This window comes from Chiloscyllium punctatum, chromosome 10 (assembly GCF_047496795.1).
Source record: "Chiloscyllium punctatum isolate Juve2018m chromosome 10, sChiPun1.3, whole genome shotgun sequence".
Classification (NCBI taxonomy): Eukaryota; Metazoa; Chordata; class Chondrichthyes; order Orectolobiformes; family Hemiscylliidae; genus Chiloscyllium; species Chiloscyllium punctatum.
In genome coordinates, this window is record NC_092748.1 from 72639449 (window position 1) to 72666889 (window position 27441).

General features: G+C 39.1%; 1 protein-coding gene across 3 annotated transcripts in view; it reads right to left on the minus strand.

Moving 5' to 3' along the window:
* The window catches only part of slc38a11 (solute carrier family 38 member 11), an 83325-nt gene that overhangs the window by 26482 nt on the left and 29402 nt on the right, over positions 1-27441 (minus strand). For all 3 annotated transcript variants that reach the window (XM_072579489.1, XM_072579488.1, XM_072579490.1), the window contains 2 exons: positions 22113-22192; positions 5403-5473 (listed from right to left, as the gene is read on the minus strand). In XM_072579489.1, the coding sequence (XP_072435590.1) occupies positions 5403-5473; positions 22113-22192 (151 nt within the window). The remainder of the gene's footprint in view (positions 1-5402; positions 5474-22112; positions 22193-27441) is intronic.

Here is a 27441-nt window from a genome sequence, read left to right on the forward strand (position 1 = left end):
AACTTCTACAACCTGGCATGGTTCATTCCCCAACACCAGGTCTAATACGGCCCCTTCCCTTGTTGGACTATTGACATACTGCTCTAGAAAACTTTCCTGGGTGCTCCTTACAAATTCTGCCCCATCCAAACCTCTGATACTAAGTCTATCCCAGTCAATGTTGGGAATGTTAAAATCACCAATCACCACCACCCTGTTGCCTGTACATCTTACCATAATCTGTTTACCTATTTGTTCTTCTACCTCACGCTCACTGTTGGGAGGTCTGTAATACAGCCCCAACAATGTAACTGCACCCTTCTTAGTTCTCAGCTCTACCCATAATGCCTCACTGCTGAAGCCTTCCATAGTGTCCTCCTTTAGCACAGCCGTGATATCATCCCTGACCAGCAATGCAAATCCTCCACCCCCCACCTCCCCCCACCTTTTACTTCCCTCTCTGTCCTGACTGAAACATCTGTATTCTGGAACATTTAGTTGCCAACATGATGGAGGCATTGGTGGTGATTTTTTTAGGAATGACTGAAGTCAGGGAGGGTCTCAGCTGACTGGAAAATGGCTAATGCAACGCCCCTGTTTAAGAAGGGAGGGAGGCAGAGACAGGAAATGATATGCTGTTTAGCCTGACCTCAGTCATTGGTCAGATTTTAGAGTCCATTATTGAGGATGCGATTACTGAGTTCTTGGGAGTGCATAGTAAAATAAGATGCCTGACAGATCTGTTGGAAATTCTTTGAGGAGGTAAAAAGTAAGTTTGACAAAGGAGGGCCAGTGGGCATGATCTATTTGGATTTCTCAAAGGCCTTTGGCAAAGTGCCACGCACAAGCCTGTTAAATGGAGTCCATGGTGTTAGGGGTAAGATACTGGCATGGATAAAGGATTACTTGCGGAATGTTTCAGAGAACACCTCTGGGACACCCAGACCAACCAACCCAACCACCCCACGTCTCAACACTTCAACTCCCCCTCCCACTCCACCAAGGACATGCAGGTCCTTGGACTCCTCCATCACCAGACCATAGCAACACGACGGCTGGAGGATGAGCGCCTCAACTTCCGCCTAGGAACCCTCCAACCACAAGGGATGAACTCAGATTTCTCAAGTTTCCTCATTTCCCCTCCCCCCACCTTGTCTCAGTCAAATCCCTCGAACTCAGCACTGCCTTCCTAACCTGCAATCTTCTTCCTGACCTCTCCGCCCCCACCTCCACTCGGGCCTATCACCCTCACCTTGACCTCCTTCCACCTATCACATTTCCAACGCCCCTTCCCCAAGTCCCTCCTCCCGACCTTTTATCTTAGCCTGCTGGACACACTTTCCTCATTCCTGAAGAAGGGCTCATGTCCAAAACATCGATTCTCCTGTTCCTTGAATGCTGCCTGACCTGCGCTTTTCCAGCAACACATTTTCAGCTCTGATCTTCAGCAACTGCAGTCCTCACTTTCTCCTAGATAAAGGATTGACTGACTGGCAGAGAACAGAGTAGGGGTAAAGGGATCTTTTTTAGGATGACAGCCAGTGAATAGTTCAGTTCCACGGGCATCTGTGAAGGGACCAAAGCTATTCTGGCTATACATTAATGATCCAGACGAAGACATTGTTGCTGAGTTTGCAGATGACCACAAAGATAGATGGAGGGAAGGATAGTGGTGAAGAAGTGGGGAGATTGCAGAAAGACTTGGATAGGCTGGGCGAGTTGGCAAACAAGTGGAAGATGGAATACAATTTGGGTAAATATGAGGTTATACGCTGTGGTAGGAAGAGTAGAGGTATAGGTTATTTTCTTCACAGGGAAAGGCTTTGGAAATCTAAAACACAAAGTGACTTGGGAGTCCTAGATCATAACTGTCTTAAGGTGCATACAGGTTCAGTTGGCAGTTTGGAAGGTGAATGCAATATTGGCATTTATTTCAAGAGGGCTAAATTAGAAGACCAAAGATGTGCTGCTGAATCTGTATTAGACTGTGGTCAGACTGCATTTGCAATATTGCATTGGGGCAGATTTGGACCCTATACCTAAGGAAGAATGTGCTGGTGTTTGGAGAGGATCAAGAGGGGTTTTACAAGAATGATCCCAGGAATGAAGAGCGTGTCATATGAGAACCGATTGAAGACTCTTGGTCTATTCTCAGTGGAATTTAGAAGGATGAGAAGGGATCTGATTGAAACTTACTATGTACTGAGAGGTCTGGATTGTGTGGACATAGAGATGTTTTCACTAGTGAGAGAGACTAGGACCTGAGGCGTAGGCTCACAGTGAAGGGACAAGCATTTAGAACTGAGATGAACACCTTCTTCAGCCAGAGGGTAGTTAATCTGTGGAACAGAAGGCTGTGGAGGTCAAGTCATCGAGTGCATTTAAGACAAAGATAGATAGGTTCTTGATTAGTAAGAAGATAAAAGGTTACAGAAAAGAAGGCAAGAGAATGTATTTGAGAAACATATCAACCATGATCGATTGATGGAAGAGATTAATTGGCCAAATGACCTAATTCTGCTCTGACATCTTATGGTCATATGGTGTAAAAGTGACCAGCTATGAATTCAACTGCTGGAATCAAGCAGGGCCACAGAAGATGTGATAAGTAATGCCAAAATGACAAGCCTTAAGGCCTTGTGCCTTAATGCACTGAGCATTCTCCATAAAGCAGATGAATTAGCTGTGCAAATGGACCTAAACAGGTATGATATAGTGGATAAAATATAGATGTGGTTGTAGTGTGACCAGGAATGGGAAGTGAATATCCAGTGGTTTTCTGTTTCTAAAAAGGACAGATACAAAGGAAAAGGAGGTGGGTGGCACTGTTGTTTAAAAAGGAAACTAATGCAGTTGTAAAGAAGGATATGGTGAAATGGAATCTGTATGGGTTGAGTTTAGCAAACCAAAGGGGTAGGATATAATAGTGAGTGTTGTATATAAACCCCCAAAATGCAGTAGTACTATGTGGCAGGCATTAAAACAGAAATCAGGAATGTATGTAATCAAGGTGCAGCTGTAATTACAGGCAAATTCAATTTCCACATAGATTGGACACATCAAATCAGTAGCAAAACCATCAAGGAAGAATTCTTTGACTGCATACAGGATCATTTTAGGAATCAATACATTGTGGAACCAATTAGAAACAAGGCCATCCATCCTTGACTAGTATTGTGTAATGAAGAAGGAATAATTCATAATCTACTTGTCTATGGTGTCTTAAGAGTGAGTAATCATAATTGGATTGAATTCTTCATTAAGGTGGAGAGTGACATAGTTGTTTCTGAAACTAGAGTCCAGAATTTAACTAAAGGAAATACTGATGGTATAAGGCGCGAGCTAACTATGATAAATTGAGGAACATTATTTAAAGAGATGATGGTAGATAAGCAATGAATGAACTTCAAAAGCTATTCATCTTACTCTGGCATAAAAATAAAACAGGAAATGTGGTCAGGCCATGGAAAATAAGGGGAAGTATATCCAAGTGAGTGAGTAAGCACTAAGAAAGTAAGCTAAGAACCATAAGATGCTTCCTGTGTAGATGCATGAGATGAATCTGCAGCCAAAGTTATCTTGCAGAAGCATGCAAGTCATATGTTCCTCAGGTCAGAAGTGATGTGTGAATTTGACAGAAACCATCCATGTTGATGTGCTGAGGCTGGTGGTTTAATGATGTCCATTGCATGGATAAAGGTTGGACAAAGATGCTGTCCATGGAGCTTGGAAGGACATTGCAGAGAAAACAGAGTTGCTTGAGTGTCTAGAGAAGCAATTAGTGAACTGCTGCTGCCGCCAAGTTGGACTTTCATGTTGGACATTGGCACCATCTAGTTTCTCAGGTAAGGCGAAGACAGTTGTGAGCTTCATTAAAATGACATAAATTAAGCTATTAAGGAGATGAAAATGCACAGAAATAAGGTAGTCACTACACATTGATGAGATTCATAACTTGCACTTTAAATCCTAAATGAAGCAGAAATTTCTGTCCTCTATGTTTTGGTCTGACCATCATAACTTTTGAACATCGCATGTGATAAACCTGGTAATAGAGGGTTTTTACAAAGAAAGTAACTATGAATGCATCTGGATTGCATAAAAGTTCAATAAGTTTATTAATGTCTAATGGGGAAAGGGTGGGATGGAGAAGGTTACAACAGCTATCAAGTTGGCTACAATTCCTAACCAAAACCTATTCTCCTTGCTGTGTCTAACAAAGAACTATAGAGCTTCCTTCAGTGCTTACTTATGAGCCTAGTGGAATATATCCTCCAACTTTTTAAATAAGATAATTTGTGATTTTTGAGAAGATTTTAGCTCAGGTTGATGATAAGTATGTAAGTTAGCTCGCTAAGCTTGATTTAGACCCTATCTATCTTCCCTTGAAAAAGAATAACTGGAAATGACATCACCTGCCTTAAGAAACTAGGACCTATACATATAAGTATAAATATAAATAGAGAGGCAGAACATACCACCAGCACTTCACAGGGACTCTCACTGATGATGTTACCTAAACATGGTGACAAAATGTCTGAAAACAAACCTTCAAGCTCAGCAAGCCAACTTACTTACATAAAGAAGAAAATTATTTTAACAGACTATTGATTAATTTCAAAAGTTATTTTCATCTCCAAATGTTCCAATCTGATGATGCTTTGAGATGTAGGTTAAGTGACAGATCTGTTTTGATTGACAATGCATCATACTTCAAGATTTCAGAATCTGCGTTGAAATTATGTATTCACTTCACTTGTCTGAAATAGAGGTGTCAATTAAATGTGTTTATTTGTGGTGTATGTGATTCAGCATGGACTGCATGAGTCAACACTCTTCAACCACCTGAACCATTCTTTTTGAGGAATTCCTGTCTTATGTACAGAGGAGGATTGTTCTTGTCCATATATCTGTGAATATTATCATCATAAATGTTGAGGCTTTGGCCACTGTTAACAGCTTTTATGCTACTCCTTCTTTCTCCTGTCTTCTCACTTCCTTTCTCCCAGACATTTTTTCTATGTTCCTGAGTCATGAAGAAGCTCTTTCACAATGGAAGACCTTCCTTTCAGTGGTGGAGCACCAGTTAGAAACTTATTTACAATGTTAGACAAGTAATGTATGGGATGCTGAATTCCCTCATGTTTTTAATAGGTCGAGAAACATCTTATCTGGAGTGTTTTGGACACAAAGACTTTCGCTGGTAAAGTATAGACATTGCAAAAAGACAGATACATTATAAAATAATTTCTTCAAATCCCACATAATTAATATTATCTACAGGTTTGTATTACTAAAGAAAATCAAGGCAGTTTATACTTTTAACAATTATTTGTTTAATCATTAATCAGTAACAGTTTGAATTGAAGTATGACAGCTACATTGAAGATAATTAAATAATAGAATCAATATTTAAGACTTACCAAATACCATAACTCCTATTGCTTGTATTGCATTTGGCTGTGCAAATGTCCAAGCATTTTCTGTGGTTGGACTGGAAGGTAAATAAGAATTAGGTAAATTGGTCCATAGTATTCTTTTTGTAGTAATTTCAATGAAAATCAAGATTGGCAGAAACAGTAATTCAATATATGCAGAAAGCAATAATAGACTATTTTTCCATGTTCGGAAAACATGTGGCACTCAGTTCAGATACACTAGTCAAAATCACAATGAGGATATCATAACTTAAAAGGAGGAACACAGAGTAACTGGTTCTGAATCACGAGTGGCAATTCTGTGTTATTGAATAACACTGCTAACATTTCCTCTGAAAGCAATAAAGCAATGAGACCAAATAATTGCTACAGCAAGCTTCTAAATCAATTTGGCAGGTATTTTTGCAAGCTGGCAGACTCTGCAATAGAACACCATGCAGAGACAAGCTGTTAGCTGTTGTATTGGGAATAAAAATACTATGAAACAAAACCCTTGTTGTACTTTGAGGCTGTGCTTCATTAGTAAACCTTAAATTTATTCAGCATAGGTATTGTGAAATATGAGTAAATTAATAATAGCATGCATTGATTTTTAATATTGTGAATGAAGGAAATATTTTAGATATTCTTTGTCCTGTTTAGTAAATAGTGCCTTTCAGGGAAGCTGCTGATCCTTCCAAATATAGTGCCTGCCACATGTTTGATTCATTTACCAATGGACGACTGTGGATGGAATATTTTCCTGTTTAAAAGGGATTACATAAACACATAAACCCCATGCAAGGACTTTACTGGATCATAAAAGCATGAAATGACACTGCACAGAAGGAAACTATTCAGCTCATGGGCCAGTGCTGGCTCTTTGAAAGAATCACAGAATTATTACAGTACAGGAGGAGGCCATTTGACCCATCATGTGTGTGTCAGTGCTCAAATGAGCATCTCTCTAAGTGCCCTTCTGCTTTTCCCCATAACTGTTAAGATTGTTCATTTTCAAATAACTATCTAATTCCCTTCTGAATGCCTTGATTGAAGCCACATTCTCAGATAGTGCATCCCATTCTAGCTATTCACTGCATGAAGAAGATTTTCCTTATATTACTTTTGATTTTTTTACTCATTATTTTCAATCAATGCCTCCTCATTCTTGATCTTTCTTTGATTGGGAACATTTTCTCCATATTTACTCTGTTCAGACCTCTTGTGATTGCGAGTACTTCCATTGAATCTCATCAAAAACATCCCTTCTCCAAGGAAGACAGTTTCACCTTCTCCAATCTATCATCAAAACTCAAATTCTTAATTCCTGGAACCATTCTCATATATCTTTTCTGCATTCTCTCAAATGCCTTCACACCTTTCCTTAAATCCAAGTACGGGACACAATGGTTCAATGGACTTCAAACCAGTGTCCTATTTAATTTCAATATAACTTTTTTGCTTTTGTACCTTTTACTCCATTAATTAAGCCTGGATGCAGAATATCATATTAACTGGTCCTGCCACGTATAATGATTTGTACACATATACTATACATCCAAATCCCTCTGCTGCTGTACCATTTTACAGTTGTTACCTCTCCATTTCTTCAAACATCCACTCATCTATCTTTTCTCCTACTTGTGGGAACTTTTTTTACTTCAAATATTTGTCCAACAGTGGAAGGTGGCAGCAAGGCTTAATGTAGTTCAGAGCTGAGATTAGCTGCTCCTGGTGCTAACGTTTTCTGAAACCACAACCCAAGACGACTTGAATTCCAAGCAGCATAAGCAACAAGTGATAGACAGGGCTAAGTGATTCCACAACAAATGAATCAGGCCTAAGCTCTAAAGTCCTGCAATATCTAGTTGTGAATGATGGTATCTACCTGACAATGTGGAAAATTTCAGTGGTTTAGCAAGTATATAAAAGGTAGACCATATCCAATCCAACTAATTATTGCCCAATCAGTCTACTCTTGAGCCTCAGTAAATCAATGAAAGATGCCATCAACAGAGCCATCAAGCAGCACCTGCTCAGCAATAACAACTCTCTGATGCTTAGTTTATATTTTGCCAGAGTCACTCAGCCCTTAATCGCCTTTGTTAAAAAATGAGTAAAAGGGTTTAACTCCAGACAGGAAGTGAGAGCAATTGCCCTTGACATTGAGGCCATATTTGACCGATTGTGACATCAAGCAGCCATAGCAAAATTGGAACCAATAGGAATCAGAAGGAAGATTGTCCATTGGTTGGTGTCATACCTGGCCTAAAGGATGATTGGTATGATTCTTTTTCCCCAGGATATTATTACAGAAGATTCTTAGTGGAATGTCTGAGACCCAACTTTTCAGCAGCTTTATCAGTGACATCCTTCCATTATAGGATCAAATTTGGGAATATTTCCTGATGATTGCACAATGCTCAGCACCATTCACAAATTGGAGAAAATGAGGACTGTAGATGCTGAAGATTGGAGTTGAAAAGTGTAGTGCTGGGAAAGCACAGCCAGTTAAGGAGCATCCGAGGAACAGGAGAGTCGATGTTTCGGGCATAAGCCCTAGATGAAGAGCTTATACTTGAAGCATCAACTCTCCTGCTCCTCGGATGCTGCCTGACCAGCTGTGTCTTTCCAGCACCACACTGTTCGACCATTTACAATTTGTCAGATACTGAAGCAGTCCAATTAGACAGGCAACAAGAACTGGACTACTTCCAAGTTTAGACTGATGAGGATCTAGTAACATTTGCACTACTTAAGTGCCGGAGTATTACCCTCCTATAACAGGTGAGAATTCAGCCACCTCTCTCTATGTTCAAAGGTATTATATGCATTGTAACGCCACCTGTCAATATCCTTGGGATTACCAGATTCACCAAAAGTTGAATGAGATTAGCCAGCTAAATATGGTGTCTACTAGAGCCGGCTAGAGGCTAGAAATCCTGCAGTGAGCAACTCACCTCCTGTGTTTCCAAAGCTTGTCTACCAACTACAAAGCACAAATCAGGAGTGTGATGGATACTCCCCACTTGTCTGGATGGGTGCAGCTCCAACAACTCTTCAGAAACTTGTGAACATCCATAACAAAGCAGTCCCTCAAACAGCACCACTCTTCATTCAGTCCATCCACCTCCCAAGGAGAGTGTGTGCCATATTCAAGATGCACTACAGATATTCACCGAAATTCTTTAATCAGTACCTTCCAAACCCATAACTACTGCCATCTATAGGGACAAAGGCAACACATACATGGGAACCCAACCACTTGCATGTTCCTCTCCAAGCTACTCATCATCCACTCTTGGAAACATATCACTGTTCCTTCACTGTCACTGGGTCAAAATCCTGGAACTCCCCACTCCCCCTCAACTTACACTGAATGGATTACAGCAGTTGAAGAAGGTAATTCACCTCCACCTTCTCAAGAGCAACTAATTAGGGGCTAAATATGTTGGCCTAGCCAGCAACACTCACATCACCTGAAAGAATAAAAATAAACTTTCCTTTGAGATCCAAAATCCATATTTTGATAACTGTTTCTAATAAGTTATTTTCATTTGAGAATTTCCATTTTAAAGTAGAGATGAGGTAGATTTGCAGATTCTGCTCTGAAAAAGTAACTTTTTTAAAAAAAGGTTAGGAAATCATTTGGGCTATAGACATCATTTTCAGAAAAGCATCTGGATTTAATGAAGTGTCTAGAAGGATACCTTTAAATTTAAATGAAGAAGTTTTACAGAGTTGACATGCAGGAAGACAGACCTATACTTACTGATAATGAGTTCAGTTCAGAATCATGTTGCACCTTAGAAAATTAGTTTAATATCAGCAGAAGATTAGTTTGTGAAGTCTTAAAAGCATTTAGCTATCCATAAGTGAGATGACTCAGATACTGGGGGATAGGCGGTGCGAGTGGAGAATGATGATCACTTCCACAGAGTAAGACATGGCTATGTAGAGATCTGTATAATTCCTTAATGTACACTAAACCAGTTGTACGAATAACTAAATAAATCTCTATGAAGCTAGACTAACCAGCATGCCATAATAAGCACATTATTACTAAGAAAAAAGGCAAACATATTACATAGTTACAATAATTCTTCCAGATATACTCAGCTGTTTTCCCTAATCTGGCAAGATTCAAACATTAAAGTGGACTTCCATTTTATCTTCAAAACAAGATTTCTGGATATACTTGGCTGTACTACTGATCTGACAAAATGTTAACCTCATCTTCAAAACTGGACTATGAAGAAATGTTGCCTGCAACAAACCTTCAAACTAAAATTCTACATTACACAAAATTGTTGGCTAGACACAGTTACCATAGTTACAAGATGATGCAACTCTGTTTCCCACATATTAATTCCAGAGACTTAAACAGGGAAGTACTGCAGTGTGTGTCAAGCAGCAAAAATGATTTATTTATCATATTACCCTTAAAATAAAAGTATAAAAATATACTTTAAAACTTCTTGCATGTGTTGTTACTATTTCTCTGCACACCACATTAGCTAAAATTTCTGTTAAGGTTTTATTTTTCCAAAATGACTTACAATTTTCAAAGAAACCAAAGACTATCTATGTTGGCCAGCATCTACCCACCAGTTAGTTAAGCTGATGTCATCTGTAGCAAAACCACAGAAAACAAAATTGAATGTATAAATGTCAGAACTCACAACTAACAGCTTTGTATAATTAACACTATTCAGAAAATGTAAAGATTGAAAAGACTGCTGAGCCATTTCTGAAAAGTTATTCTAATTGCAAAGCTTTTAGATCTGAAAAGAGTGACATTCTCTGTCCTCCCACTCAATCGAACAGCTAACATATAATATTTTAAATTCTTAGTCATCTTTGCATAGTTTAAATTAGGCCTCCTCTGAAGGTTTTGCTTCCCCAATTTTGCTCAGCCAATGAGTAACATTGTAAACAATGTTTTCTTGCCCATCTATTTTAAATTATTTTTTACTGCCCAGGGCTCAGAAGTGAAGCACTGGTATTTTAGTAAACCATTCTAATTTATTGTATTTTTTATTTGGCTTTACTTCCAATATAACCATTCAGGTACCATGCAGGCAAGTAGCCGCAAGCCAGAATGAGCTATAAAACAAAAGGAAAGACATGTTGCCTGCTTTGTTTCAATTTATCTGATTTCTGGCAGCCTGGATAATGATAATAATAGCTCTGATAATTTCTGACATCTCTGACAGTTAACTGTGTAGGTTAACTATGTATTTACTCTTATGATAATGTGACAAAGATTTTCAGAAACTCATGCAACCACATCTTACATTTTTATGATACTTCTAAGTTACAGGAAGCACTGTGCAGGCCACTAACAGGAGGAATGGAATGTTGAATCAGGAGAGGAACATTAGGAAGAGAGGCAGAGGACTTGGATGAAAAGCACATTTGGAGAATGTTATTAAAATAGTAGGTCAAAATAGTAAAACAAACTGTGGAGGCTGGAGATCTGAAACATAAATCACAGTTTCTGGAAATACTTTGCAGGTCTGGCAGTATCTGTGACAAGGAAACAAAGTTAATGTTTCAAATCCAGTGACTCTTCATCAGAACATCAGTTCTGGAACCTCAAAGTCCTGTGTTAGTTGTTTAATTGTCCACCTTTAGACCATAAGGTACAGGATCAGAATTAGGCTAATGGCCCATTAAATTTGCTCTACCATTCAAACCTGGATGATTTGTTTTTCAACCCCATTCTCCAGCCTTCTCCCCATTACCCTTGATCCCCTTACCAATCAAGAACCTATCTACCTCAGTCTTAAACGCACTTATTGACTTGGCCTTCACAGCCTTCTGTAACAATCAATTCCACAGATTATCCACCCTCTGGCTGAAGAAATTCCTTCTCAACTCAGTTCTAAAGGGTCGTCCTTTCACCCTGAGGCTGTATCTTCATGACTTGTCTCTTCTACTAGAGGAAACTTCTTCTCCACATTCATTCTATCCAGACCTCTCAGTGTTTATAAGTTTCAATTAGTTACCCTCCTCATCCTTCTAAACTCCATTGAGTATGGACCCAGAGTCCTCAATCACCCCTCATGTGACAAGCCCTTCATTCCTGTAAACCTCCTTGGACTCCTTCCAATGCCAGCACATCATTTCTTAGGTAGGGAGCCCAAAACTGCTCACAATATTCCAAATGCAGTCTGACCAGAGCCATATACAACCTCTGCAGTACATCTTTGCTCTTGTATTCTAGCCCTGCTGAAATGGAATCACACCTAGGTAAAAGCAGATAAGAAACCAGATTTTCTTCCTAAATGGCGAGTGAACCAGACACATTTTTATAAAAATTGATATGGCTACCATTAACCTTCCTCTTAATTCTAGAATTTTTAAAAAACTTCAAACACAGATTTCATCATCTGGCATGATGTATTCGAACCAATGTTCCCAGAATGTGAGTGTGGGGTTCGAGATTACTAGTCTAGTGAAATTTTCACCAAGCCGTGGAATTGAAAGGATGGTGGTTCAACAAAAACCTGGGGGAATTTACTGGCTGCTGTTCATATATTAAAAGGAGCCAAGTGTCCAGTCTCTGCTTTACCACCCAGTTCCCCCTCCACCTTGACCTGTCCACCATATTACAGGTATGAGAGTAAGACATCAAGCACCTGCACACTTAAGAATTTATGTTACCTCTGCAGTGATTTTACAGTCTGTGGAGGCAGACAAGCAATCCAGCAGTTTTGAGGTGGACCACGGTTGTAAAGGTTGGGGGGGGGGGGAAACTCCCTACAGCAACCCACCTTATCCCTCCTTCATAACCCCAATCCCCACTGCTCTCACTATGATTCTTCCAGCCATGCCCAAAATCCCCAGGTGCAGCTGAAATCTGGGAGATAATATCTTCATTGGGACTTATTGTAGTATGAACAGCAGTAAACACTGTCTGATTTGTGTATGTGTCTGACTGTATGTACCTAATAGAGTCATAGAGGTCTGCAGCTTGGAAACAAGCTCTTTTGTCCAACTTGCCCATGCCGCCCAGTTTTCACAATTAAACTAGTCCCATTTGCCTGTGTTTGCTCCATATCCCTCCCTACCTATCCCATCCATGTACCTGTCTAAATGTTTCTTAAATTACAAAATAGTACTCACTTACACCACTACCTCTGGCAACCTGTTCCAGACATTCTACTTTATGAAAAAATTGCCCCTCTGGACACTTTTGCATCTCTCCCCTCTCATCTTAAACCCATGCCCTCTAGTTTTAGACATGATTTTATAAACTTCTACAAGTTTAACCCTCAATCTCCTACACTCCAGGGAAAAAATGTCCCAGCCTGTCCAATGTCACTTTATAATTCAAATCTTTCTGTCCAGGTAGCATCCTGGTAAACCTTTTCTGTGCTCTTTCTAGTTTAATAATGTCCTTTTTTACAGTAGAGCATCCAGAACTGCATGCAGTATTCCAAATGTGACCTCATCAACAACTTGTATAATTGCAACAAGACATACCACCTTTTATATTCAAAGGTGTGACAGATGAAAGCATGCCAAAAGCCTTCTTCCACACCCTATGATCTATAAATCAGTACCCCTAAATCTCTTAGTTGTATAATGATGGCCCTACCATTGACTGTGTAAGTCCTGCCCTGGTTTGACCCACCAAAATACAATACCTTGCATTTATCTAAATTAAACTTCACCTGTCAGAGTTGGAGGAAGTATGCGCTGGGGTTTTAGAGAGCCAGAGGTGATTAGTAATAGAAAAATGCCAGGCCTTAAAAGTAATTTAAGGGCACAAATACAAATGTTTAATTCTTCGGAAATATTAAGGCACTGGGGCAAGTGTGACAGAATATAGGCAGAGTTTTGGAAGAGCTGAAATATATGAATGGATACAATGAGGAGATGACCAGAAATGAACTGGAATAGCTAAATCTGGAAACAAGGAACACGGATAAGCACTTCAGTTACAGGAAGCAGGGGCAGCTAAGGCAATGGGGTGGTGGTATTATTGCTAGATTATTATTCCAGAAACATAGCTAATGTTCTGATGACCTGGGTTCAAATCCCATCATGGTAGATGGTAGAATTTGAATTCAATAAAAAAAATGTCTGGAATTAAGAATCTACGAATGACCACAAAACTATTGCTGATTGTCAGAAAAACCCATCTAGCTCACAAAAGATGGAAATCTACCATCCAAACCTGTCTGGCCTACATGTGACTCCAGACCCACAGCAATGGGATAACTTTCAACTATGAAATGCCCTCACTAGCCATTCAATTCAAGGGCACTAGGGATAGGCAATAAATGCTGGCCAACCATCAATGCCCAGGTCCCACAAGTGAATGAAAAAAATGTAGAAATATTAGATATGAGTCAAAATCTTAACTTGAAGTCAAACAGAACATCAAGGCAGAGTCTGGTTTGCCAAGTTGAAAGCTGTAACTAAAAGCAAGGGTAGAGAATGAACAGTAGGGGCAGAAAATGACAGTTTCTGCTTTTCCAATGTTAGCATGAGAAAAATTTAGATTATCCAAGATTAAATGCTGGACAAGCTGCTTGGAATGAAGGGGGAGTGGTAATCCACATGCATTTATCGAGACATAGAGATATGCAGCACTAAAACAGACCATTCAGTCCAACTCATCCACTCTGATTAGACATCCCATTCCGAGCTACTCCCATTGCCAGCACGTGACCCGCATCCCTCCAAACCTCTCCCACTCATATACCCACCCAGATGCCCTTCAAATGCCACAATTGAACCTGCCTCCATGACTTCTCTCGGGCAGCCTGTTCCATACATGCCCCACCCTCTGTGTTATCCCTCAGGTCCTTTTTAAATCTTTCCCCTCTAGTTTTGGAATCCCCCACCCAAGGAAAATGACCTTGGCTATTTACCCTGTCCATGCCCCTCATGATTTTCAAACCTCTATAAGGTCACCCCTCATCCTCTGACATTCCAGGGAAAATAGCCCTAGCCTATTCAGCTTCTCCCTTTAGCCCAAACTCTCCAGTCCTGACACAGAGTGCTTTGTGCATAGCTACAACATCCAAAAGACACCTGGATAAGTACATGAACAAGAATTGTTCTGAGGGACATGGGCCAAGCGCAGGAAAGTGGGATCAGCTCAGCTGGGATTATGCTCGGCATGGACTGGTTAGACTGAAGGTTCTGTTTCCATACTGCATGACTCTATGACTCCATACATCTTTGTTCTCAAGTTGAACAACATCTTTCTTATAAAAGGGTGACCAGAATTATATGGAGTATTCTAAAAGTAGCCTCACCAATGTTACCTGCACAGACACAACATGACATCAATGTTCTGATCAATGAAGGCAAGCATTCTTCACACTCTGTCTATCTACGACTCCACTTTCAAGGAATTATGCACCTGCACCTAGGTCTCTTTGTTCAGCAACACTACCCAGGGCCCCACCCATTACGTGTATAAGTCCTGTCCTGGTTTGCCTTATCAAAATTCAATACCTCACATTTATCTAAATTAAATTCCATCTGCCTCTCCTCAGCCCATTGGCCCATCTGATTAAGGTTCTGTTGTACTCTTAGATAATCTTCTTCACTGTCCATATTTTGGTGTCAGCTGCAAACTTTCTAACCATACCTCTTATATTCCCATCCAAATCATATATGTATGACAAAAAGCAGTGGATCCAGAACTGATTCTTATGGCACACCACTTGTCATAGGCCTCCAGTCTGAAAAGCAACCCTCTTGTCTCCTACCTCCAAGCCAATTTTGTATCCAATTGGCTAGCACCCCCAGATCCCGTGTAATCTAACCTTACTAACCATTCTACTGAGTGGAACCTTGTCAAACGCTTTGCTGAAGTCCATGTAGACAACGTTTACTGCTCTGCCTTCATCATTCTTTGTCACCTCTTCAAAACAACTCAATTAAATTAGTGACACATGCTTTCTCAAACACAAAGCCATGATGACTATCCCCAATTAGTCCTTGCCTTTCCAAATGCTTGTAAAACCTGTCCTTCAGAATTCTCTCCCAACAGCTTACCCACTGCTGACATAAGGCTCACCGCTCTATAGTTCCCTGGCTTTTCCTTACAGCCTTTCTTAAACCATGGCACCACATTAGCCAATCACCAATCTTCCAGTACCTCCCCTGTGGCTGTCAATGATACAAATATCTGAGCAAGGGACCCATCAATCTTTCCCAGATTCCCACAAGTTCTGAGAAACATCTGATCAGGTCCCAGGGATTTATCTATCTTTATATGTTTTAAAACGTCCAGCACCTCCTCTTCTGTAATATAAACTCTTTTCAAAACATCACTATTTATTTCCACAAGTACCCTAGCTTCCACATTCATCAGAGCCATGATGTAACTTTGGTTTATACCAAACTCATTCAGGCATTGATTTGGGAGCGGAAAGAGACAAAAGATAGGTTAATCTAGGACATACGAACCACGATGAATTGTAGGGCAATGAACTGTACACACAATATTATGTGCAGAAGTGGTGTTTTGGCCGTAAACATGTAGCTAAACTGTTTATGTTTAGCTAAAGGAAGTCATGATTCATTTGAAGGGAAGCTGAGGAAGTTAATTAGTACATTCAAAATATATGTAAGTTTACATGACATCTGGAAATTACATACAGAAATATAACAGTAAGAGAAACAAGGGAACCCAGACGATTGGGTTTGCAGGTCTATCTTCCTTTGGATATACATTTCTGTTTCTGGATTAGTAGGTGTGTCGCACCACAAGTGGAGATTTATATAGTTGACCAGTGGAGAAAAAGTGATGAGAATGACAGTAGAATGAACTGTGGTACATGACATGATAGGATATACTACAGATACAACTTTTTGAAAATAAGATGTTTTGCGATGATCGTAAATACTGAAATGATTGTAAGTTGTAATCCATGTTGCTTTTGGCCATATTTTTAGATTTTGGTGCCAAGAATGTCAATATTTATTTTGGAGTTTATTAATAATATAAACATTTTTCCATGTGTCATATTTCAGTTTGATATGAACTTTAAGTCATTACCTTTGAAAATCTGACAAAAGACTATTAAAATGCTGAAAGTAACTCATGTGACTATTAAGATTTTGACAACCTTGAATCTAAGTAAATACCCCATTAAATATGGATATTCACTGCTTTCTGGGGAATTCACACCCATTGGTTTAAGGATGCATGAGCAACAAATGAGCTTTACGTTTCCCTCTCTGTTTCACCTTGGATAACGGGGGACACTGAAGCTTAATGTGCATAAGACAAATTGGAATCCATCCTATTATCCTTCAATATATTATGAAGGCTTGTACATCAGAACTAGACTGGGTAAATTGCAAATGTCAACAAAGGCTGATTGGAATCAATAGTCTGGGAAAGAAGGACTTTGAAAGTGATGATGGAACTATTTTCCCTGTCTTCTTCTAAAATCAGCAATAACCTGCTTGTGGACAGAAAGAATTCCACCAAAAGCCATTAAACTAGCTACAAGTCATCTAAAGAGTAAAGGGTCTATTTCTGTCTTGGCTGCAATTATTGCAGGTCCAAGTGGGACAATAAAGAGTTGGTCCACCAGACTAGTATATCAGTGCAGCAGCCTGTCAGTTGGCATGATGCCCTCAATCTGCACTAGCTGGCACGACTATAGGACTGGAAAGTTATGGAATAGTGAGAACTGGTGGAAAATTTATTGCATTCAAAGTAACCCTTAATTGCTGTATTAAGTAGTGGATATGAAAATAAAGGAAGAACATTGTGCTAACAAATTTCACATGGGAGGAAACCTTCAATAACAAAAAAACTGCCGGCTGACTTAGCTCATACTTTAGTCTAAGTTTTTCATTCCTTTAAAATGACAACCTTGACAGACATAAGAAGCAAAAAGCAGTTATACTAATAATCAGTTTGTGTTGTAATCACTCACACACCAAAACTTTACTCTTTGACAAACCCCTGGTGTGATAGTAAATTTTTATATAATTAAAAAATAGCTAATGGTCCTTGCGGAATAAGTGGCACTACTTTCAAAAAGAGAGCATGTGGAGAATGTTTTAGTTAATGAACTACATGATGATTTAAATCACAATTAATTAATACAAAGTTCTTCTGGCTCTCTGCACTTACCAACTAAAGAATGGTTGCCAAACTGCACCACTTTCAATAATGCTTACCTTCACTCACCAATTGTGGGTTAGACTTTTCTGCTAATGGAATAAGGTTCTTGCAATCACAGCTAACAGCCTTCAATCATTGAAAAAAGCTTTGTTATTTAATTTGCTGAATTAACTAATGGAAACAAATGAAATTATGAGGTAGCAGATTTTACATCAGTAATAAAATTGCTGCTTTATTACAAAACAGAATTCAGTTCTACATGTTCGATCAGGTAAAAAATCAAAAATATTTGAAGTGTTATTTTAGCTGTATGCTTCATCTGAAATCATTCAATGATCAGCAAAATGTCATTAATCTGTTGCATCTTTAATTCCAAAAACAACAGTTTTGTCTCCTTGTAAAGTAGACTGAACCACTATGACCAAAAATATGGTGCTATGATCCTGTAGAGACTCATAACTTTTTTAAAACATATGATTTTTCCAGTTACCAACTCAAAAGATCCCATAAGATGATACTATGTTTTAACAAATGTGCACCAATCAATGTAGACTAAACATTGAAATGAAAACAGAAAATGCTGGAGAAATTCAGCTGGCCTGGCAGTATCTGTGGAGAGCGAAACTGAGTAAATGCTTCTTCAGAACCCAATTGTAGAACTTTGCTTTTAAAAACTAAACATTATTTAACAGGCAACCAAAACAGAAAACTACAAGAAAGACATAAATACAAAGTATTTCAGATACTGGTAATCTGAAATACAAACAGAAAGTGATTGAGAAACTGAAGAGCGACTGTGGAGAGAAAAACAGAGTTAAAGTTTTGAGTCCAATATGACTCTTCAGATAAGAGTTATATTGGACTCAAAATACTAATTCTGTTCTTCTCTAGACAGAACTTGCCAGGCCTGTTGAATGTTCCCCCTTAACATATCCAAAATCCCCACAACACATCAATCAAATGTCTGGTACTCTCAAAAAATCTTAAGCTTCTTCTGTCTTAAGCAGGATTTTCTTCTCTGCCTGCACTACTAGAGTGAAACTTCCATTGTCCTTTTACTATTTTACTAGACTAATACATGGAATCAGTAGGCAGTCTTATGCAGAAAGTTTGAACAAGCTAGGTTTGTATTCAACAGAGTTTAGAAGAGTAAGAGCTGACTTAATTGGAGCAAATGAAGTCCTGACAGGTCTGCACAGAGTGGACGTGGAAAGTGTTTCTTCTTGTGGGAGAGTCTAGAACTAAAAGTTACATTTAAAAATGACTGATCATCCAAATATGATAAAGATAAGAATCTTTATTCTCATAAAAGGTCATGAGTCATTGGAGTTCTTTTGTTCAAAAAGTGATAGAAGCAGCATCCTTGAATTTTGTTTAAACCAGAGTTAGAAAGATAAGTTTGGGAGTGAAAGATTATTGGGGATAAGTGAGAATGAGGAGCAATCAGACCAGCCTTGATCTCTACTGAGTCACAGAGCAGGCTTGAAGAAATGAGTTTAGATCAGAGTGGTGCTGGAAAAGCACAGCAGGTCAGGCAGCATCCAAGGAGCAGGAAAAATTGATGTTTCGGGCAAAAGCCCTTCATCAGGAATAAGTGTGTTACTCTAGCTCCTAATTCATATGCTCATAGATTAAATCCTCTTCAATCCTCTAAGCATAATGTAGTGGATTTCCAATAGCAAAGTATCCTCTGGAATTTGTATAGTTTTTACTCTCCAAAATCCTTTCTTCAAATAGTGGTTTTATTCTCACCAGCACTCCACTTAGTGACTAACCAAAAAGCAGTCCTTTTTCTTGTGCCTGATGTAGCTGCAATTACTTTTCATTTCTCATCCATTTTCTTATATACCTGACATTCTATGGGTCTATGAGTCATAACAGTTTCTTCTTTGTGTCAAGATTTCACATTTTGATGTGAGTTTGAGTATGTTCCAATTTATGTTGTTGTCTCTATAACAAGCAGGTCATATAGGTTTGTCTGCAGGCAGATTTAGGAGAAGGTTCTACCCCCTTTCCAAACCAGTTCATTTAATTTGAATTAAAGGAGACAGTTGAAAACATAACCATCATATAAAGTCTAGTATTCATAACATAGAACTGTACAGCATAGAACGGGCCCTTCAGCCAACAATGTTGTGCAGAACATGATGCCAAATTAAACTAATCCCTTCTGCCTGCCCTTGGTCAATGTCCCTCGATTCCTTGTATATTCAGGCGTTTATCTAGAAGTCCCTTAAAAGCCCCAAATGTATTTTCCTCTACCACCCCTGGCAGTGCGTTCCCAGCTCATATCACTCTCTGTGTAAAAAACTTGCCCCTCACATCTCCTTTGAACTTTGCCTCTCACCTTAAATGCATTCCCCCTTGTATTAGACATTTCAACACGGTAGAAGAATCTGACCGTCAATCCTATTTACATATCACATAATTTTGTAGACGTCTATTAGCCTTCACTGTTTCTGAGAAAACAACCCAAGCTTTTCTAGCCTCTCCCCATGGCTCATACCCTCTGATCAAGGCAGCATCCTGGTAAAACTTCTTCTGCACTGTCTTCAGAGCCTCCACATCCTGCTTGTAATGTAGTGACCAGAACTGAATGTAATACTCTAAGTGTGGCCTAACCAAAGTTTTATAAAGCTGCAACATGACATGCTGACTCTTGTACTCAGTTCCCTGACCAATAAAAGCCAGTATGCCATATGCCTTCTTTACCACCATATCTACTTGCATGGCTATTTGTAGACAGCTATGGACTTGAATCCCAAGATCCCTCTGTACATCAATACTGTTCAGTGTTCTGCCATTAACTGTATACTTTTCCTTAACATTTGATCTCCCAAAGTGCAACACCTCACACTTATCCAAATTAAACTCCACCTGCTATTTCTCTGCCCATATCTGCAACTGATCCCGTTATATTCTTTGACAATCTTCTGCACTATCCACAGCTCCCCCAATTTTGTATCATCTGCAAACTTACCATCCCATCCATCTACATTTTCATCCGAGTCATTTATACAAATCACAAACAGCAGAGGTCCCAGTACAGATCCCAGAGCAATACTTCTAGTCATGGAACTTCAGCCAGAAAAACACCCTTCCACTTTTACCCTCTGTCTTCCATTGACAAGCCAGTTCTGCATCCTTGTAGCCAAGTCACTGTCAATCCCATACATCTTAATCTTCTGGAAGAGCGTACCATGACAGATATCTCCTCCTTAAATACAAAAACCATTATTGTAATGATTTTTCTACATTAATGAAAATTTAAAAAAGTCTTGATCAGTATTTATCCACCACCTAATAAGGTTAACTGGTTACTCCCCATCTTATTACAGGTGCGGTCTTGCTGTGCATAAATTATTTATCAGATCTACAAACATTATAAAAGTGATTGTACGTTGAAAATACACAAATGACTATGAGGCAGCTAGTGCCATCTAAGGGTGTGAAATGCACTTTAAAAGTGAAAATTTGTTTATTTATATTCTTAAATTATATTTACATCTCAAAGGATTAGCCTCATAAAGCAGCAATGTGCAAGATTTGGATTAGATCTTGATTAATGAGTTATTCAAACACTGCCTCCCAAAGAGCACTTCAAGTTGAGACAGTAGAAATTAATGCGGACATTCCTTAAGCACCCACTCTGTTATGTTTAAATGACAGCTGGGATTACTGCAGGCGACTTCCACTGAGGATATCTGTGGCCAATTTAATTGGCAGGACAACCGACCCATTTATAGATAAGAAGAGCTCATTAAAATATTAAGATCAAGAAACTGGATTCCTGCAGAACAAAACCAGAAACAGACAAATATCATACAAGCACAATTTAAGTCAGTATGGAAGTGCTGGTAAATGAAGACATAGTGAGAGACAATAATCCTCTTGATGTTGTATAGCATCAATCAGGTTCAAAGCAATCACTGGTCAGAGAAATAATACTAACAGGAAGTATGTAACTTTCTTGGTTATCCTCAATGCTAAAAAAAAACATTTTAAAACAAGTCTTTCACAGGGAATCATTATTTTGTTAGTTCATTTACTGTTAACAAAATAATTCTACCCTGTTGATTGGATTTGTGAAATAGGCCATCTTCTGACACATTGGAAATTACAATATCCAGTTCAAATACTAAACATATTAATTGTTAAAATGGGTCTCATGCTATTAAAGAAATAGCATCTGGCTGTAAAATGGTAAAGATTTAATCATAAGAATATAAGCAACATACTAAAATACTGGAGACCTTGAAGTCAAGAAGGACAGTCACATTGGACTTGAAATGTTTACCCTGTTTCCTTCTCCACAGATGCTACCAGACCTGCTGAGCTTCTCCAGCACTTTCTGTTTTTATTACTTGATCAAAAGAGACTGGCATCCAGTTACAGAAGATACTAACAATGCCAATTTGAGAGAATGTTTAGCACAAATTTAAAATTTGCAACTGTTCAACATAAACAAAGCAGAAGTAGAATTCAATAAAATCAGGATTAAACCCAAACACACTTAAGTCTTCAACAATATATTTTTCACTGTTGTGTTGTCACATTTATTTAAGAAATCCATGAATCACTGTTAAAGTGAGAACACTCACATGTGTGGTCCAAATGTTGCAGTTTTGACTATAACTATTACCAATATGACAATAGTTAAAACAAGCGAGGAAAATGACACCTAAAAGGAAAATGAAAAAAAAGAATTGTTTCTGTTTGTTCAAAATGTTATGTCAAACTAACAAGCTAATCTCCATTACACATCAGAGCAGAAGATGTTTAACACCAGAAGAGAATTTTTAATCCAAGTGGCTCAGTGGATTAATAGCAATGCAGTAGCAATGCAGCCTCACGGTATCAGGGACCCAGATTCGATGCCAGCCTCTAGCAACTGTCTGTGTGGAGTCTGCATGTTCTCCCTGTGTCTGCTTGGGTTTACTCTGGCTGCTCCAGTTTCCTCACACAATCCAAAGATGTGCAGATTCAGTGAACTGGCCATGCTAAATTGCCCATAGTGTTCAGGGATGTGTAGGTTAGGGGTTAATGTAGAGAAATGGGGAATGGGTTTGGGTAGGATACTCTTCGGAGGGTTGGTGTGGACTTGTAGGGCCAAAGGGCCTGTTTCCACACTGTAGGGATTCTGTGAGTTCTATGAGTTTAAAGGATCCCAAATTTACCTTGAGGGGCTAACTTGATCCAAACTGAAATCTGTGAATTGCATAAAGATAAAAATAAGGCCAGGAGGAATCTCATTAACAAAACTGACCATGCTCGAAAGGTGACATAGGTGGCAGGTGCTATATATGTGTCTGAAGTGGTTAATACTGAGGACTGCTGTAAGCATCACCTACTATGATGATGAAATAATGAACTGTGTGTAGAGTAGCCAAGGATCTTGGAAGAGTAAGGCCTAAAATCCAGGCCTTCTCATTGTTTCTGTAACAATATCTATTACAGCAATGTAACTTGTAACTAGTTGCTAACATGTAATAAAGTACTTGTTAAATACATGAGTCTCTTTTAGCTAGACCAATAAGTGGCTTTCTTCTACCACACTGGACCAAGCATGTCCATTAGATGGTGGCAGCAAACCTGCTACATGGTAAGGTGCAGACACAGTTTAGCTGAACATACAGAAGCAGGGCATTTAACATAATACAAGAAAATATGTCAATTAGTTGGGCCACTTCGAGTTTTTTGTTTGCATTTTTCAAGACTTTGGTTGATACTTCAAAAGCATCTGGTCTAATGTTTTTCACATCTGCTGAACTTTCTGAAAACTGATGAATTTGAGTACTTCATGGATTTTTCTATGGCTTAATTACAAACTGAAGTTAATTCAGGTTTTTTAACTTATCTTAAATTATTTGCAGTAGTGTATTTCATGGCCTTGAGATCCAAAGCATTTTGAAATCTGAAATACTGTGAATGACGTTAGTTACCAAGTAAGGAAATGCAGCAACACATTTGCACAGAGTAAGGTTCCACAGATAGCTACTTGGTGAACAATCAAGCCGAATTTAAAAAGTACAGAGCTTATATAAAAAAGGGAAAACCGGGATGAAGAAATGTAGGAAAACATGTGAGGCTATCACAAAAGCAATCTGAGAAATACAATCATCATAATAACTTAGAACATTTTAATGTGACATATTGTCTTTTTAATAAAGTAATAAAGAGTAAAGGTGGTTCATACGAACACTATTCAAAAGAAAACCTACATTAAGACACAAAGATATATCAGCACTGATGACTAAAAGCAGAATCAAAAATAAACATTTGAAGGGCTGTTTTGAAGGACCTGAGAGTGACAGAGGCTGAAAAGTTGTGAGGGAATACCAGACCTTAGGGGCTCAGCTTTGAAACAATTAATGATGCAACTAAAATCATCACCTGAGAGGAGTGCAGAAATCACAGTGGATAGTGGAGTTAAGAGAGGTATGAGGTGATGAATTGACTTGAAAAGGATGAAAAGAAAATTAAAATCAAAATGATTTGACTGGCCACTTAGCAAGTTCAGGAATGATGGAATTTGATGTGAGTTAGACTATTAACAGCTGAAGTTTAGATGTGATATCAGTCCATATGGCAGCTTAGTTTATCTACTGGACAAAACCTGAAGCACAACTGGGGAACAGCATCCAATAAGGTGCCCTGTTGTACACTGACAATGATATAAGCAGCTGACACACTGTCCAACACTGAAATTAATCGTCATTCGTGCTTGATAACATCACAAGCAGATGAGATGCAAATCACATCTGGAGAACCACTCAAAGACTGGGCCATTAAATTGCACCTGATGGTCTAGAGACCAACAGAAGTATGGCAGCTAGTTGTCGCATTGATGCTAGATTAAGGGTATAGAAATATTGATTGACTTGATTTGATGATATGTTTGAGGATAAAGACAGGCAGCAGTCATGAGGGCTTCTAGGACATTATAGAGAATGATCATGTTTTCTTTGGATGTTACAAGGAGCTCAAATGGGCAGGGAGTATTTTGTTCAGTTAATCGAATGCCAAATAATCGATGCCGGATAACATAGTTTGCCACGCATCAAGACCTTGCAATCTTGTTTGGATTATCTGAAATTCTGTTAATCGAATGCTGGATAATCGAGGTTCCTCTGTATAAACTATCACAGGCAATGGTAGTAACTGGGAGTTAACATTTGATATCAAACAATGGTAAACTTAAAAATGAAAAGCCTTTGAATAGGTGGAAACAAAAGTGATGAAAGAGGGATATTCAGCTTGGAAACTAGCAATTTTGGTGAAAAAAGGTCCTGTTAAACTTGGTGAATAGCAGAAGGTGATGTCTGATGTATGAAGGAATAAACATGGCATATTTGCATAACAAAGCACATAGCACAGAGACACACATCAATAATGTGAAATGTTCTTCAGGATTGTTGCCATCACAGTAGAGAAAGTTCGCAAATTTGATGACTGGGGTCTCTAGAAGATCACTCTAGACACAGCATGCCATTTCCTTGAGGGCAGTTACAGATTCAGACATACCAGTGACAAATTGTATGGATATACATGAGCATTTGTACAGTGTGGCCTCTTCAAAGTACATTTGTTTTAAATTCTTGGACAGGATGTGAGCTTTGCCAAAAAGGAAAGGTTTCATTGCTCATCATGAATTATGATTGAAAAGTATACGAGGTGCCCTGTTTGTGAACCACTGCGGTGCTGGTGGTTGGGGACACCCGCAGAACTGCTGGGAAGGGAATTCCATTATTTTGCCCCAGCTAAAGTGAGGAAATGGGATGTAGTTTCAAGTCAGTTGTTTGGAGTGGAAGTTGGAGGTAGTGGGGTTATCTTGTATCTGCTGCCCTTGTCCTTGATAGAGCAACAGGTTTGGAACATGTTGTTTGAAGAGGCCTAGGTAATTTGCTGCAGTGTATTTTTAGATGGTACAAACTGCTGCCACTGTGCATCAATAGAGTGGGAAGTGAATGTCAAAGTTGGTAGATGTGATGCCAATCAAATAGGCTGCTTTGATCTGACGTTGTCAAGCTTCATGAATGTCTTTTGAAGTTGCACACAATTAGGAAAGTGGAATGTATACCATCACACTCTGAATTGTGCATTGTAGATGGTGGACAGGCTTTGAGGAGTCACAGCCATGACTCGAGGTCTTCATGGTCATTAAGTTTTGGTTCCAACTCCATATGGTTATCTCTGGGATGTAACAGAAGGTGACATTTATATTTTTGAACAGTATGCAAGTTGACATTACTTGAAGGGTCAAACTTGTCATTGCAGTCTGTCAATATTGCACTGAAGATGCTGAAATACCCCTGAATGAGTATGTGAGACTGAGAATACATATGCTAGATAGAATGTGAAATTGATCCAGAAGAGCAGGCTATGAGAATAGCCTTATGCATGTATTACATAGTACACTGCTATGTCATGGCATCTGGAGAATCTTCATTGCTGTTCTTACTCAAGAAAAATGCTAACTGTGAGACACATATTGCAGTTCACAGGAGAGGTTTGTGACACAAGGTCTATCAGTGATACTAGTCAAAGTATGTGATGGATGCAAAGTTGGTAGATTGATACAATTTTATTGTGAAAAACAGGCAATGGCACAATTGCAAATGTGTAGTTCTGCAAGATAGTCTGACCATCCAATGAAACTCCCTGGCCAGACTGTCATTAATTTTGGCTGAAAATGGTGTTGCTGGAAAAGCGCAGCAGGTCAGGCAGCTTCCAAGGAGCAGGAGAATCGATGTTTCGGGCATGAGCCCTTCTTCAGGACTGTCATTAATTTTGAGGGAGTGTGAAAGGAGCTTGCCTCACTTTGTGTGGACTGGAAGAAGCAGGAAATCTAGAAGCTTAGCTGGTGGAGTCACCAAACAGAACTAGGTATATATCTGCACAAACTGACATATTGGTTTCCAAGACTGGAATGTCTGAAAGTACATTCACATCAAGTTTTTCCACAATGAAGTCTTCAAAAGCAAATGGTATCTAGATAACTAAAAGTATGTTTCACCAACACCATGTAAAAGTGATTAACCGTCAGCCTTGATCAGATTTGAACAAACGCTTTCCTGGAACATTGAGTCTCATCGCTGTGGATATGTGTTTTTTTTGTCAGTGATTCCACTGTCAACAATGAATGGCACAGAGCTTGAATAAAATGTTATTTTAAAATGTAACCATCTTTTCTTATCAACCTGTTAAGAAATGTTATTACACACCTCTGAAGCAGGTGGACTTGAACCTGGGTCTCTTGATTTTGGGGAGGGTAGGGATTCTAACATTGCACCTCAAGAGGGCCCACTAAGTTGAGTGATTAAGAAATCTTTAAATGGAGTGTGTTGATTCCAATAAAACATCATCAAGCTCCTCATCCCATTCATTGAATAAAAGCAACTGCATTGCTATCATGCATACTCCAAGATAACAGCTATCTTAAGAGCTTGTTGTTTAAATGTAGCATAAAATGACACTTGCTCAGGGAATGTTCATAATGAACCTCCATAAAAAAACATGGCAACTGTCTTGTTAGGGAAGGAAAGGAGTTGTGTTGGTCTTGGTAGGTGAGCATGAAACAATCTGAAATTTCTGGTTAAGAGAAAGTGGTAGTGTGGAGAGCCTTGACAACAGAAGATGCATGAATCTCATCCAACAGTGAAACCAAGGCTTAGGAGCTCTCTGGCTTGATAGGTGTCAGGGTACATGACCCAAATAGACAATAGACAATAGACTCTGGATTAGTGGTGCTGGAAGAGCACAGCAGTTCAGGCAGCATCCAAGGAGCAGCAAAATCGACGTTTCGGGCAAAAGCCCTTCATCAGGAATAAAGGCAGTGAGCCTGAAGCGTGGAGAGATAAGCTAGAGGAGGTGGGGGTGGGGAGAGAGTAACATAGAGTACAATGGGTGAGTGGGGGAGGAGATGAAGGT